This window comes from Molossus molossus, unplaced genomic scaffold, assembly GCF_014108415.1.
Source record: "Molossus molossus isolate mMolMol1 unplaced genomic scaffold, mMolMol1.p scaffold_m16_p_9, whole genome shotgun sequence".
Lineage (NCBI taxonomy): Eukaryota > Metazoa > Chordata > Mammalia > Chiroptera > Molossidae > Molossus > Molossus molossus.
In genome coordinates, this window is record NW_023425403.1 from 88,812,758 (window position 1) to 88,828,951 (window position 16,194).

Below are 16,194 nucleotides of genomic sequence, written 5' to 3' on the forward strand. Positions count from 1 at the left end.
ACACACAGAATCTCTGGAATAGGTGTCAAGTCATGAAACGAGGCCTGCCTGGATTTATTATGTGTTACCTTGTAACAGATCTCCTCCCCACAGCACTGCATTAAGAAAATGCAGGTGTCTGCCTAAAGTGACTTTTCCAAAATACTTCTCATAAGCACAGCTTTTATCAAAACAAAATAAACAAATAAATGATATTAAAAACAAGCAGCACAGAGCTAAAAAAAAAAAAAAGAAACACACACACACATACACACCACAAAATATGTCACATTTGACTTGATGTTCACTTGTCCCACAGCCTGATTTCTTTAAGGATCCCGGGCTCCGGGTTCAATGCATATTTTCATGACTAGGCAAGCTTTTACACTCAAAACTCAGAACGCCTTGTGTCCTGGGCTGGCCACCTCCATTTACCTGCAGCCATCATCTGAGGAAGCTGCTGGGGACACTGGGTGATGCTCTCCAGGCCACCAGCATCTACTGTTGAATTACGAGCATCCTGGGAGGCAGGAGCACTTTGGAGGCTGAGTGCAGGGTCCCCACGGAGATCATCTGAGTCTGCAAAAGGGGAAAGGACTGTGGTGAAGAACCATGAGTCAACTGAGGGAGCCTTCAAGGGAAAAGCTGTTGTCTATTCACAAACAAACAACAAGGACAACAGCCCATCACAGGCACAGAAGCAGAGCTGTGTCAGGGCTGGTGGGTCAACAGCCCCTTGCGAGAGCAGTGAGCGCCTGGCCTCCTGCTAAAGAGGCTTCACAAACGGGGCTTATCAGTCCCTGCACAGCCTCTGCCCACACTGCACATCAATGGAGAGGGCAGACTCAGGGCTAAGTATGATTTTTTTTAAGTTAAAAAATTAATTGATGTTGTTATTTTGGAAGACGGTCATCTGTGAAATGTATTCAGAGAAGGAAGAAAAGTAGGGAATAGGAAGGAAAAAGCAAGAATCCATTCACCATGAAACTGGTGAAGGAGTGTACCAACGTTACAATAGCCAGGAACGGCCAAGGGGGAAGAATGGTAGCTGCCCATGAAAGAGGGTGTTGGGGTGACAACAGAAAAGCATTTGTTTTTTCAGTTCTATGGAAAGTTAACAATTTTCCCTACAACTGCATAGCCTATGTGCCTGTATATAGGTATATACAATATATTTTTTATATACATTTATAATTAGACTTTTCAAAGCACATTTATAACAAAAACAAAAACAAATAACAGAAAAAATTGAATAAAATTGTAAAGGGCCCCCCTATATCACAGTCTTTATAAAATCCTATGCCTTCTCTCTATGCTTAAAAATGCAAAAACATCACATTCGTACATATGTACCTTAAGTGTACTTGCTCCCGTTCAAAATTGGATGATAAAAAATACTGTACTTAAATGAGTGATGTGAGAAGTTTGACTTTTAAGTACATTTACTCTAACAACTAAATTTAAATAATTATTTTTAATTAGGTATAAATTCAGAAAATGTTTTAAGCCATGTTTCTGTTCATGGATAGTTTAGAATTAGATGTGATGGTCTGTTGGCCAGTGTATCTAGTGTGAAGGTTGGTTCTTTTATGGTATTCTCTTTTATTTCTCTGATTCTTATGTACAAGAACCAGTACCTTTGGATACTGTACTGTCTAAGAACAAATTACTGCCAGTTGAGTATAAGTTTAATTCAAATGGAAGCTCGGGTTTCACTATCTCAAGGATATCTGGGTAATGAGCAATTATTCCCATGCTGTCCACAAATCCCTAGCCTTCAACTAGAGGGGCATGTGAAACAGAGGAGAACTTTTTCCAACAGTCTGTCAGAAAGATGGAGCATCTTCATCATACAGTAGTAAATGATTCCAACTTTGGGAGCAAACTGTACTCAAGACAAATATGTTATACCTTGCAATTAAACTGTACTCCCCACATGAATTCAGAACTTGCTTATATATGTGCATCAGTAATCTCAGAGAATGGATGCCTTCAGCCCAGAGACCCTCACCATATAAAATAAATTCAATGACACAAATATGTGGCAAACCGAAATGTCTGCCTTTTCGATCTCCACACATCCGCAATATTTCTGTGATGAAACCTCAAAGCAATTTTTTTTCTGTCTACCTCCAACCATTCCAAAGCAGAATCAGGTTAGAATGTGTTCATTCTTTTGCTCAAATGGCCCTGAAGTAGAGCCCTTTCAGATCATCACAAAGTCACTATTTGTCTTACTTAACTCCCCAAATGAAGTTCAGTTGACTGGCTTCCTTGTAGCGGAGGTTCTGCCCAAATGGGCAATATTCACATATTTTTTCTGTCCAGTGAGTCTGGAATGGTGACTCTAAAGTAAGCTTTATCACATCGTAGGCATTCTGAATAGTCTCAAGGATACCATGCAATTCTTTCAAAAAATTTAAAATTCCGTGGATCACTCGGCTTGGAAGAAAGGTGGTATTTTCAATTAATTACTACCTAGTAATGTATAAATAGTCACAAGAGCTATTTTTATTCGCTACCAACATCTGTTGTTCCTGTTAAATGCCTGCCTCTTTGTCCGGCTAGTGTGGCGCAGCAGATTGAGGCACCTGCCCAGGTTGCCGGCTGGATTCCCAGTAGGGGGTGTGCAGGAGGTGGCCGATGGATGTTTCTTTCTCACATCAATGTTACTATCTCTCTCTCCCTTCCTCTCTCTCAAAACCACTGAAAACATTAATAAATCAATAAATCAATATCTGCCTCTTCAAATGATTCAAGATTATAATGCCTAATTTATCATTCAAATCAATTTCTCTGACTTAGTTTTCTTATTTCTAAATGGTAAAAAGGTGTTGTTTTTGTTTGTTTGTTTTGAGAATCTTTACAAGAGTTTATTTAAATATTTTTAAATTTTTTTTTTCCTTTACTGATTTTAGAGAGAGAGGAAAGGAGAGAGAGAGAAAAAAAGAAAAATCAATGAGAGAGAACATCAACTGGTCGCCTTCTGCATGCCCCCCACTGGGAATCAGGTCCACAACCTGGGCACAAGCCCTGACCGGGAATCAAACCAGTGACCTCCTGGTGCATGGGTCAACACTCAACCACTGAGCAACACCAACTGGGCTACAAGAGTTTATTTAGCCAAACTGATGACATATGTCGGGGAACAAGATCTCAAATGCTGCGGAGATCTTGTAGCTTCTTTTATGCATTTGAAATTAAGGAAGATTGGAGAAAGCAAGGCAGGGTTTCAATTACAGAATAGTTAACAAGGTCATGTGCTCTCTTGAGAGTTAATACCCTCTTTGAGGTGTATTATTTCTGGTATTTCAAAAGTATTACCCTAGATACACAAGGGCATTGGACAGGTAGGCCTGGGACACAACTACGCACCATGACCTGCCCAGTTAGGAATATAATGATCACATTACCCTGTGAGGTTACTTTCCATAGAACCCTTTTTTTCCCATCCATAGTTCCCCCTTTTGGTCATACATAAATCCAAAGGGTGCACTGATGACCAATCTTTTGGTAGGATATCATGGTCTCACAGCACCAGGAAGGCTCTTCATAAGAAGTCTCAGTATCGATATCTTGTTGACCACTGGGGATGGGGCAATACTGTAACTATGGGATCTAAGTAAAGGCCAAATTTTCCCCAAAAAGGAAAGGCAGGTGAATGGAAGGCAGCCAGGTCTTATGGCCTTCACTGCGAAAACACACTCGGAATCATTTCTATCCTATCAACTATCCTGATCTGAGTCCTGCTGCATTTGCTATCTAATGTAACAGAATGACTCATATTCTTAATAATATTTATTTACACACTGAGATGTGGGTAGTTAAAAATTACAGCTAATAAAGCACTTCGAATATAGTAGGTGATAATAATTATTATCTTATTTGTAAGTGTAGTGTTCCCATTAAGGTACCCTGGGATCTTTGTGTTCTGCTGGATAATTATGTAATTAATTCTAAAACAATGAATAACACTTGATATTTCTAAAAGTAAATGTTGCCCTAGTTTTCTGTGCCACACTTAAATTATAGCAGAGTAGTTCTTCATTTTCCACAATTCCTTTATAAAATAATAAGATGTATGAATTTTTCTATCTAAATTCTTTTCTGCCTATGCAATTACAAAAGCTTTAAAGAAACTATGACCAGTTTTGAGACTGGCTTTTATTGAGGTAAGATCTTCACAAATAATCAAATGTACAAATGCCAAAGACAACAGTATAACTTTGTCCAGGGTTCAACTAAAACTTAACTTGTTCTTTGTCAAGGTATATTCAAGTACAAAACCTCATACCCAATTTTATAACTGTCCAATGAGATATATTTGTGCTCAGAATTTCATGGAACTGTATCAAAATGGCAAATAGTTTTTGAAACTCACTAAACCTATAAAAATGTTATTTGCCCTAAAAAAAAAAAAAAAAAAAAAAAAAAAAGCACAGGCTTCTTCCACTCTTGATAACACAACTATTTCTAACTCTGTTCAACTTTTACAGGTCCCAAGGAGAGAGACACACACACACACACACACACACACACGTAAAACCCATCTGTAAAGGAGGTGGAGATGAGTTTAAGTATTAAAAATTCTGTATTTTTTAATTAAATTTTTTCAATTCCAGTTTACAGTCAATATTATTTTGTATTAGTTTCAGGTGTACAGCATAGTGGTTAGACAATCATGCTGAACTTTTTTATTAAAGAATGATTTTGTTTGATGTAAGTCCTAGTTCATGCCTACTTCATTAATAAAAATAAATTATAGTAAAAAAATCAGATGTATTAATGCTTTGTTAAAATTTGATTCCAAAAGAAACTTATTTCATGACACATGAAACTTTATTTTATAAAAAGTATTCATTAGCATGATCATATATGTATAATAAAAGAAACATGTATTCTCATTCTAAGTTCTACTTTCTTCTATCACTAATATCTCACTTTGCTCTTCATGTAATCAGTAGGCTACTCTCTTGAGCTTATGAAAATGTTCCATAGTTTAAAATAATATAGAATATTGTTAAATAGGTTACTTATGTATTAACTCCATAATTTTTAAGCAACAGTCTATGACTAATTATGGGGACATTTTTTCTTCCTGCAAGGGCAAACTAAGTAATTCATACCAATTTTCCCACTAAGGAACAGCTAGAAAAGCTTAATGTCTTTCATCAGTTTTATAAAATTCTCACTATTATCTTTTCCAACTCTAAAAGATCCCAAGGACACGCTCTAATTACTGTGGGGGATTACCAGGCAGACTTCTGAGGGACCAGGTCCTGTGAAGTGCTGAGCCTCGAGTCTCACTGAGCTAGGAGGCTAGTGGAATCGGCGTGTTTCCAGGCAGAGCGGAGCTGCTCTTCAGTGGGGTGAACGAGGCTCTGAGGATAAATGATTTGATGGGAAAGGAAGAAGGGGCCTTTGGTGGCCACCCATAAAAAGCGGACTTCAGATGGCAAATGACTACGGCAGACTTTCAGGTGGTTCCCTGGAAAGTACACTATGTAAATCTTTTCTCAGCACCCACCCCCTGCGAAATGTCAGTGAAGTCTACACTGATCCTTAATTCTTAGACAGGAGCAATTGTTGGGGTGCAGAGGTGTTTTAGGGGAGAGAGCTTGAAGAGGTGGTTGATAATGGAGATGACTGAAGCTGCTACATCACAAAGCATGATCGAGTCTTCGATTCTTCATCGTGTGCCATTATTAACGACGTTTCCGTCAGTGATGGAGCCCACACAGGACAGTGGTGTACCTTAAGGCCAGGTGTGCAGCAGACTCTACCCTCCAGGTTTGTGTAAGTGCATGCTGGGATATTTGCACAACGAAGAAATCACCTAATGGCACATTTCTCAGGGCACAGCCCCATCGTTAAGTAGTGTGTTAATGTATACTAGATGTTGGTTATTAGTGATAAAAATCTCCTAATGAATGGTAAATGAAAGAATTAAGGTTCTGAAGAAGAGATTTAGATTAGATTTCATGAGGAATTACATTTTATAGGAAATTTCTAATGAGAGAATTGTAAACTAGGATTAGATCAAATCATGCTAAAAAAAATCCTTCTCAGTGTTAGAGAGAAAAGTCATCTTTTGGAAACGGTATGAGCAGAGGGTGTAACGTAGGCAGAGATCAATTCGGTCAGGGCTGAACCGCATAGCACTTTATATCAAAGCCATGAAATCAAAAGGTCTTCTTTAATACCTGACCTGTTACTCATACATTTATAAAGTCACTGAGCTCTTTCCAAAAATGTCATGAAGTGACATACATCACAGCACGGCACACCCGAGGAGAGATGCCATTCCTGTTCCATGGAGTGTTCAGTTTGTCCTTTCAGGCGAGAAGACGAAGGAGGCATGTTCCCCCTCTCTGTGCTCTCATGGCACTCTGCACCCTTCCCTAACCAGGGTTTATAACTTCCTATTCGAATTCGGTGTCTATGTCTATGTCCCTCACAAACAACATGCTTAGAATGACTAAGGAAACAAGTCAGCTTTGCACACCCAGCTGCTAGCAAGCACAGTGTCTGGAGTGTCCTCTGTCTGTCTATGCATTTACACAATATATTTAAAATCATATATAAATTACATACATATGCATGCACTATATATGTTTTTCAAATGAATTTAAGCATAGAAGGAAGGAAGAAAAGTAAAAAGGAAACTAAAAGGGAAAGAGCAAGTCCTGAAGGAACAAAGGAGCCAATCCCAAAGGTTTGAAGGTTTGAAAGCCAAAGGACACAAAAGGGAAAATTGCTGTCAGAAAAAACTACAGCATAGATTAATTCAAAGTGTTAAAAAAAAGAGTATTTTTTTTTAAAGTGTTAGATCTTCCCAGATAAACTTTTGGTGAGTTTAACAGGGTCATTCTCCATGATCTAAGATCCCACACCTCCCCAGCAGCCAATGTAGGGTCATAAGCTGGTTAACAGTGATGTTCTCCTTTTGTAAGATTTCTTGCAGCTGCTCTTTGAATGAGCTGAAATCTATAAATAACGGCATCTCCAGACCCATTAAGCAGTTCATTAGTGTAACAAAGGCATATATGTACAGTGCTAACAAAGTGGAATCACCGAAGAAAGGAGAAGTTTCGATCGGCATGCACTGCAGAGGGTCAGAAGCAGACCTGAGCATTTCTCAAACACAAAATGCCATTAAGGGTCTGTGATTACATCCTCCATTTCTCCACCTTGTCTAGCAGCCAATTTTAAACTACAAATCAGTGATCTTCTATCTAAGGAAGAAATGGTTACTGAATGAATGATAAGGTTTTACCCATGTCTTCCAAGAATTCAACGTTGAGAGACAGAATGAGAGAGAACAGAAGCTCTCCCTCTCAAATCATGCAATTGAACAAAATAACCAAATTTGCCAAAGAGATCATTCAACCAGAATAGTAGATCAAGCCAATTATCTTCTGATACAAAGTAAAATACTACTTGGCATTACTTACATAAGTGTAGAGAAATGACAGAGGTAGAAGTACCTTGTTTTCAGAAAACCTGTGCTTTTAAAATTACTCTTTATATTTCTAAAATGATCATCATAATAAAAGAGACCTTAGAGATAAAATACTTCTCTTTCCATTAAAAAGAGAAAAGAAAGTAAGATTGGATGGTACTATGGCAATATGGAATTCCAAAGTCTTTGTCTAAACAAGATTTAAAATATAGGACATTCCACATTTAGACTATGCCAGCTTTTCTGAGGACTATATTGCACTTAAAGGCTGTTTATGAAATATGTAATGAGTCAACTCATTCCTCTCATTAATGGAAAGCTATCAAGTATATATACAATATGTGGTCACATGTTGTTTTCTACCTTCCAAAATACACTTATTATAGGACAAAGTAATCATTGCTAACTCTGCTGTGAATTATTAAAGAAAGCAACCTAATCTGTAAATATAAGCCCGGTTCTTTAAAGCTGGAGGAGTCTCACTTTAAGAAAGCTTTTTGCTAAGTCCCTGCAGATGCAGGACACACACCCAGGTTCTTAGAACATCAAGGTTCAAATCTGAGAGTTCATCAATTCCAGCTTCTCAAAGATACAGAAATCCCACAAGGTGTTTGACCGGCAACTGTCTCAAAATAGCCTCACAGTTCAGAAATTCTCTCTTCCGCTGAGACCTTATCCAGAAAGTGAGAGATTTGCGCTCTGCCCTTGAACCCCTACTTCTGCGGGGACATGTGGCCTTGGCAAAGTGGGTCATCCATCCTCTGAACAGGGCTTTTGAGGTCTGTCAACTAAGTAAGTCGCAGACAAGTAAATAAGGATATATCAGGGAGGTCCCGCTTCTGTGCCATCAAGTCTTTTCTGTTTTTGCTCTCTCTGTTGTCTTCACATTTCCATTGGAAAAGTCCTACAGAAGAGACAAAGTAGCCAGAATGCAGTAACTGCATAAAAGCTTCACTTGAACTGGCAAAGCCATGGCCTGCAGAGGGAGAACAGCCGAGACCAGAGAAAGAAGTCCTTTTTAGCGAGGGGGTAACACCTTGAAAGAGACTACAGGGGGATTTCGGGCTTCAGACACAGCCATCAAGACAGGTGAATTCTCTCAAGCACAAACGCTACCACAAATCAAAGAACAATTTTTTGTGCATGCATAGTCTAGAAAGGCAAATCATCCCTACGGGTCCTGTCGGCCACACTTATACACAGAAAGTAACCTCTGTAAACAATATTATATTTTTATATAAGGGAAACCAGACAATATATAACTCACTAATTTGTGCTGTTTTGTACTTTTTAAAACATTATGTACTCATTTTATACCCTGACCCAACCATGGAACACATATTAAACTACAAAGTATAACATTTTAAATTGCAGTGGGTGAATAAATGATCCTTAAATGGCTGCAAACTCTGGTAAATGAATTATCTACTTTCCACAAAGCCCTGATTAGAGCTCTTTCATCTGTGGAAATTTACCTGCAATAAAACCCAGATCAGACCTGGTCCAGCCCGAGCCAGTTGCGCATCCTGTTTAACATTTCTCCTAGTACGGTCACAAAGAACTGCACTAGTTACTCTTTAAACTAATGTGCTCTTAATGAAGCCATTGTGACATGATGAATAAAGCATTAGCTCTGCAATCATGATTGCCCCAGGATTTACAGACTTCGCAGGACACCCCACCTCCAGTGAGTTGCCCTGGGCTAGACCTTGTTTTCTCTTTCCCTAAATGACTACCCACAGCCCTTGTTTGTGCTCTGTAACCAGTGAGCAGGGCAGGGGGGCCTTGGACTCCCTGAGATGGTCCTTTTCACTCCATGGCACCCACAGGAGTGGTGCGTCCTGCAGTGGCTGTGAAGGGGAGGGGTGCTGCGGCACAGGGCTGGGTGCACAGGCCCGTGTGTGCGACATCCCATTGGAAAGTTCTAGACTGGCAGGAAGCATTCGGAGGAAACGGACACAACTCTGGTGCCACTGGATGTGTTCCACGGGACTCAAGTGGAGGTTCCCAGACAAGAGGAAGGCCTGTGGGCCCCAAAGTTGCCTGAGACTTGGGGCTAAGGGGGTGGGTCACAGCGAGGTGGTTCCAGCGCCCAAGAACATTCATGATCCAGAAGCTAATAGGAAGATTGTCCTGGTTCTTTCTTGGTGAAGGTCTTTATGTCCTAGCTGCTTCTGAAGGTCAGAAACTATCATCAGCAGTAAGGTCTGCCTACATACAGTGATCCCAATAGGTTATAACACAGAAAACCTCCATGGAGGTTCCTGCTCCCCAGAGGGGGGCCGGTAAAGTAGATGCTGATGGGAAGGTTCCCGCCCTGAAAATAAGCTGAAGTCACTGCGAACACTGCGGCTGTAACTCCTCTACTCTTGTCTGTCTTCGTTGTAGATTTCCATAAGCCGGTGAAAATGTGCTGCTCTCCCATGTTAACTCATTCTTCCCCTCAGTAGGAGACAATATTTGCTTCTTAAGAATGTCATACAGCCCTGACCAGTGTGGCTCCGTTGGTGGGGCATCGTCCCATGCACCTCAAGGTTGCTGGTTCGTTTCTGGACCAGGGCACATGCATGGGTTGCAGGCTCAATCCCCTGTAGGGGGCAGGCAGGAGGCAGCCAATTCATGTTCTGTCCCCACAGCAAAGTTTCTCTTTCTCTCCCTCTCCCTTTAAAACCAATAAAAATATTTTTAAAAAAAGAATGTCGTATAGAAATCCTTCCCTACAAGAAACTAGCATTTGGAGGACTGAACTCCTCAAAAAGAATCTTTCTCTACTCCAATCTTCCAGATCAAGGATCCACCTGCCCCTGGGAAAGTAGCCTATTTTTCCAACTATGGTTGTTTCATCAATAAGGCCCATAAGGCACGAGGTCTACAATAATGCTGGAAGCTGAAAATGTTGTGTCAACTTGCAATGAAACATGAGTTATTGAAAACAAATGCTTATTTAATAAAATATCTATAAATTTTGTATTGTGACAACTTTTCTAATTATCAAATTTAATCCTCATGTTGACATCATTACAGTTGAAAACCATTTGTAAGTGGGGTTTTCTCACTTTGTAAAAAATTCCCGAGTCTGCACAATTATGGAGAAACCAGAGATCATTTTAAATAAAAGGAGTGACCTGTAGGCAAATAATTTCAAAAGCAAAATCACAAAAATCTTTTCCAAATGCCCGTTAAACAGAATGAACCGCGTGTCAGATGTGAGTGCATTCCACACGTCTGATTCGACGCGCGCCTGCAGAAGTCAAGCTGCGGCTCCCTGAGTCCATGAGGGTTAAGCAGCTGTTCCGAGGCACTTGCTGTATCCTTCCTGCCTACTAGGCGGGACATAAATCAATCTACATTTCTCCTAAAATTTGCCCAACTCGATCAAGTGCCATTCCGTTATTTATCCACAGATTGCGTACATATTATCAGAGGAAGTGGAGGAGAGAGCAGAAAGTGACCCTAAAGAACACAGATCTGAAAGGGAAACATCTGGCCCATGGTACTGGATATAATTTCATGTTAGCTTAGTGTAATGATATTTATTTATGGTTTTATTATTTATAAAAAAATTATGCTGAATATGCTTTGTGGGAATTACACTGTATTGCTATTGCTAGCATGGTTTATTATTCTCCCAGTTAATAGGCTTCAACTCAACCTAAATAAATATTTTAAAAGAATCCCCACTAGTATTATCACATTTCTTCCTTTCGAGTCTTAATGTAAAAGATCCTCTGCTCTTCAAGACCTGTGATGTTCTCTTGTGCAATTCTAAATTTTATGGTTTATTATGAGATTATGTTTATTATAAAATAATGGCTAAGGAAACAACTAGCAACTGGAGGTTAAGCAGTGTGGAGTCGGGGAGCGCGGCGTCGGGGAGCGCGGCGTCGGGGAGTGCAGCCTCGGGGTTGCGGTGCCTGCGGCTCCCAGCGTTCCCCAGGCCTTGAGCACTGATGCAATTAGCATAGCGGTTTATTACCTGCACAATGAAGTACACATGTGTTCATGTACTTATCCAACATATCAACCTGACACAAACTCTACAACACAAGTTGTTTTATTAATAAGCTGAAAACAAGGGAGACATAACAGGGAGACCATACTACACCTTAAACGAAATGCAGCACTGTCTCCAGACTCCCCACAGCGCAGTCTCTGAACACCAAGCTCTTACCTTCATCCAAACATATTCCCAGACTCCTGCTACCGTTCCTAACTTCCAGCTAATTCAGTCCTTTTTTTTCTAGGCATGAAATTTGCATGAAAATGCAGTGACACAGTTCCTTTCACTCTGAGAATAAACATCAACATACATTAGGTAAATGGGACCTAATATTCTTATCAGGGCATATTAATTTTAAGAGGTACTATTACGAATGCTAATGCTTTTGTAATAAGTTTAAAACTCTAAAGTCTTAAAGTAAAGGAGAATATCATTGCCCCCCCCACCCCACCCCCATTCCCCAAAAGGCACTGACTGGGAAAATAGCTTACTATATAAGTCCCACATGTTTGAGCTTATGAAAACCCACAGCAACCTATGAGATGGATGTTATTAGCAACTTTTTATAAAGGAAGAAAAACTAAGATTCAGGAAGGTAAGACTTTGGGTCATTTAGGCAAGGTCACAAAGCTAAGGAATGGCAGGGCCTAAGGTTCTGTCTGTCTTGCCCTGGACCTCTCTTGTTCTAGATGTGGGTGACAAAGGTTTTCTACAACCAAGAGGCAGACTCCAAAGTCCATCTTGGTTTGACAGGCTCCAAAGACAGAGGAGTCTGGGGTAAAAGGATTAGTTTCTTGGCCTGGGGATGTGTTCATTCAACAGATCTGTATTTAATGCTTACTGAATGCAGATCACTGTGCTTGCGACTGGCTGTATAATGATGAATAAGACACAGACCCCATCTTTAAGGAGTTTGCAAAATAAAAAGCGTTAGCAGACTTGAGCTTGCCATGGTGCGGCATGCTAGATCCTCTCAGGAGCCTGCCTAGTGTAAGAAAACAACAACTAGAGATTCTGGATATAGTTACTTATAATGTAATGCTGGGCTAGCAGGAAAGAAGGAAACTCACTAAGCCTACTCCCTCAGCCCCTCCCACCAGGAAAGAAAGACAAGGAGCCGAAGGAGCCGCTGCGGGCAGTCAGGAGAGATGAAGCCGGAGCTGCTGGGAGGGAAAAGGCCAGCATTAGCACTGCGCCAGCTGGCAGCCTGCGGAGACGAGGCAGCGCATGGTCTCGGGACGCCACCGTGATCAGGGCCCCGAAGCTCGGTTGTCTTTGCATGGCCCTCACCAGGCCCCAGCCAGCCATCCCGACTCCTCCACTTCAGTTACAAAAGTAGGCAAAGGAAAGAACCTGAGCAAATCAGCAGAAAGCAGTGCTGAAAAACACCTGAAGGCCATGCGTTAGTTAGGAGAGGGAGAACAGTGCACAAGGCGTCCACCTAGGGCTGATCTGTGCAGCCTGGAGTTTCCATGGGTTAGAGTTTACCAGAAAACCTTACAGATGCCATCGCCCAGACTGGGCCTACCTTTGTCCCGAATACATACATTGAAGGTAAATCTGTGGTTTGAGCTGAGAGGTTGGTATAAGCACCATCACCATCAAGGGCTGCCTGGAACCTTTCTCCCTGTGTAGACAGCAGCTCCTTCACCAACCCCCACCACACTTCTCCTCCCTAGCGACATACAGTGGTGAGAGAGAGGAGGGCATGATGGAAAGGCTGGTCAGGGCCACATGAACGGGATGCCTGGGAGGTCAAGGGGTTTCTAACTCCTTTCCCACCCCCTCTGTGCCAGGTCCCCTGCCTACCCCAGCCCTCTCACTTCTCCCCAACACGGTGTCTCTAACACAAGCTATCTAATTACAGTCAGCTGGCTACCAGGTAGGCCTGAGCTCAGTTCTCCTTCCTGCCGGCCACCGTGAGCAAGAGCCACAGAAAGCAGGAAGTGGAGGTTGCATGGAACATGGTAGAGCCACGAGCTGAGTAAACCAGAAGTCCCAATTCCTATTCCAAGGGATCACCAACATCCTGCAGGTCCAGGGGTCTGTGTTCTTGGGTGATGCACAATCGGGTCAAAGTCTCACCGTGTGCTTGTCAGGTTCATTACAGTTTTGACACTTACACCGTTTTCATTCCCAGAAAAGGTAGGCTGGAGCCCTGTCTGCTGTACAAAGGCGCACAGCAGTGTGGCGGTACAATTTGCATATCAGAGGAGAGCTCCTTCACAGGGTCCCTGTGTGCCAGCTTCCTGAGCTTTTCCACTTCATGCCTTCAGTCCTCACCTCTCAAGTTATTTGAGGAGTGAAACGCATAATGCCCTTTGAAAGAAGTAACGGAAATGAAACATAACTGGCGACACTGTCAGACATTTTGATGGTTAAAATCCAAGCCCTTTAGATAGATTCCAATAAAGGAATTCTTTCCATTACAAAGTAGCAGCAAAACCTCCACCAACGAGCACATCTTCACACCAACTATTCTCCCCCAAAAGTACAAATTTTGATCTCTCTGTTTTGTTGTTTTTTTCTGTTAGCATTTTGGTTTAATTCATTGTTGGTACAAATGACACCAGAATAATAAATTAGTTGGTTTGAGCCTGTGTGTAGCAGGGGTTTCACTGTAGCATCACTGTGTTGGTCTGTAAACTCCTGTGAGCCAGTAGATTAAACAGAGGGAAAAGCTAGTAATCTTTTAATATTTAAAAAAATGTTTTTCCTTTATTGATTTTAGAGAGAGGAAGGGAGAGGGAGAGAGAGATAGAAACATCGATGAGAAAGAACATCGATTGGCCACTTCCTCCATGCCCCCCTCTGGGGTTCAGGCCCACAACCTGGGCATGTGCCCTGACCAGTATGAACTGCCAACCTCTTGGTGCATGGGTTGACACTCAACCACTAGCCTCGCCAGCCGGGCAAAGCTAGTAATCTTGCTGTCTTAATCCAGCAAACACAATTCAGAACAACAGCCAACAATGGCAGGGACTTTTAGGATAAGCTGTCTGCTGTTACATCACACACTTGGGAACCAAGGAGATGAGCAGACCATTTTAGGAAGGGAGAAAATTAAAGAGAAAATGTGAAATAATACTGAAAATGTGATGTAGAATAAAATAGAGGTTATAGATGTATCCTTCCAATCAGAGTTGTATTGTGCTCAAATTGTTTCTGAATTTGCAAGTGCCTTGCTGAGTTAAATTGCAAAAATTAGTTTATATGAGGAGAAGAGGTGATTTCTGAAATATATTAAATGTAATACAATGGTTACAAATTTAGATATAAAATCCAGGAAAGTGTATTTCCTCCAGGCCATGTGATCACAGTTTGGTTATATGTATAAGCAATAGGGGCTTAACATGGAGGCTACCCAAAGCATCCAGCTGCAAAGCACTGCTGGTCTCCACCACGGCGGCCAACGGCACGCACGGTACTGATAAGTGTGCAGACTTACATCTTGCTAATGTGGGTGGAGAGGTGTTCGAACTAGAACAGAGAAGCAGCTGAGTTAGCAGCCTACTCTACAGTCTCCTCCCTTTACCTGAAGCAGAACAGCTGACCAGCTGCTGGTTCTCAGCACTTCTAAAGTTTGCTAGAGGAAGAAGTGGGTAGCAGTAACGAGATGTTGAGGTTCACAGATGACGGTCCACTTATTTACACACTGAAACTAAATCAGGGAACTGCAGCACGTTTGATCAGAAGGTCTTTCCATTTATAATTTTTCTTTCTTGCTTTGTTTTTCTTTTTGTTCTTCAGAGAACACCTTTGTAGATATGGGTGTTTTAAAATTCTGATCAGAATTGGCAGTGGGGAAAGAGCTGGGGAAATAATGTCGACTCCGGTACCTGATGTGACAGTCACAAACCCTATGCATTTTTAATGAAGGAACAATGTCCACAATTAGATTTAAAATGAGGATTTCTTTGTGGGCGCTCTTATGGTAAGTGAGGTGTGCATGAATTTTACTTCATATTCAGCAACGAACACAAGTGTGAAAAACACCATGATTTAACAGAAAATAAAAGCAAAGTGTTGATTGTTCACAGATTTTTCTTCTAGATTTACAGAAGTGTGGTGGCTTTTAAATTTGTATTTCATTTTATTTAAATGCCACATCTATGCCAAGGAACTCAATGACAAAAGTCATTTGCAAACAGTCATGACCTAAAGCTGTCCTTCTGTATCATATGGAGAGATTTGTATTTATTTGATTGGTTTAAAACAGTAAAAAAAACAAAAACAAAAAAAACACATCAGATTTAGAACTTTGGAGAGAAAGATATTAAGCTTCCCCATCTTCAAACTGAGTCATCATAAATGAATATAAAATATTTAATAGCATAGAAGATGAGGAACTAGAATGGGGTGATGACTACTTAATTTGCATTTTGAGACTAACACTAATCTTGTCTTCAGATGGCTCAGTTTCTAGCATCACAGAAACATGCACAAACAGCTTCCCATCGCTCCTGGCCGGCCTCCAGACGCCTTCAGAATCTGCCTTCTGGTCACCTTGGCAACCTCAGCTCCTACAGCTCCCTGTCCCAGGAGCTCCCAGAACACAGGGCTTATTACTCCTCCGTGAGCCTGACAAGCATTGTCCTCTGGCGGTGACTCTGCACTTGCGATTCCTCCAGATACGTGGACAACCACCCTGCTGGCTCCCCTTGGTCCCTTCTCTCCTGAAATATCACCCTCTGCAGGGAGGCCTTTCTTGACCTACCTAAAATAGCATCTTCTCTTACCTTCTGTCCTTCTA

General features: G+C 41.2%; 1 protein-coding gene across 1 annotated transcript in view; it reads right to left on the bottom strand.

The window, feature by feature from the left end:
• The window catches only part of ENOX1 (ecto-NOX disulfide-thiol exchanger 1), a 318,289-nt gene that overhangs the window by 244,578 nt on the left and 57,517 nt on the right, over positions 1 to 16,194 (bottom strand). The window contains exon 3 of the mRNA XM_036250067.1: positions 415 to 558. Within this exon, the coding sequence (XP_036105960.1) occupies positions 415 to 558 (144 nt within the window). The remainder of the gene's footprint in view (positions 1 to 414; positions 559 to 16,194) is intronic.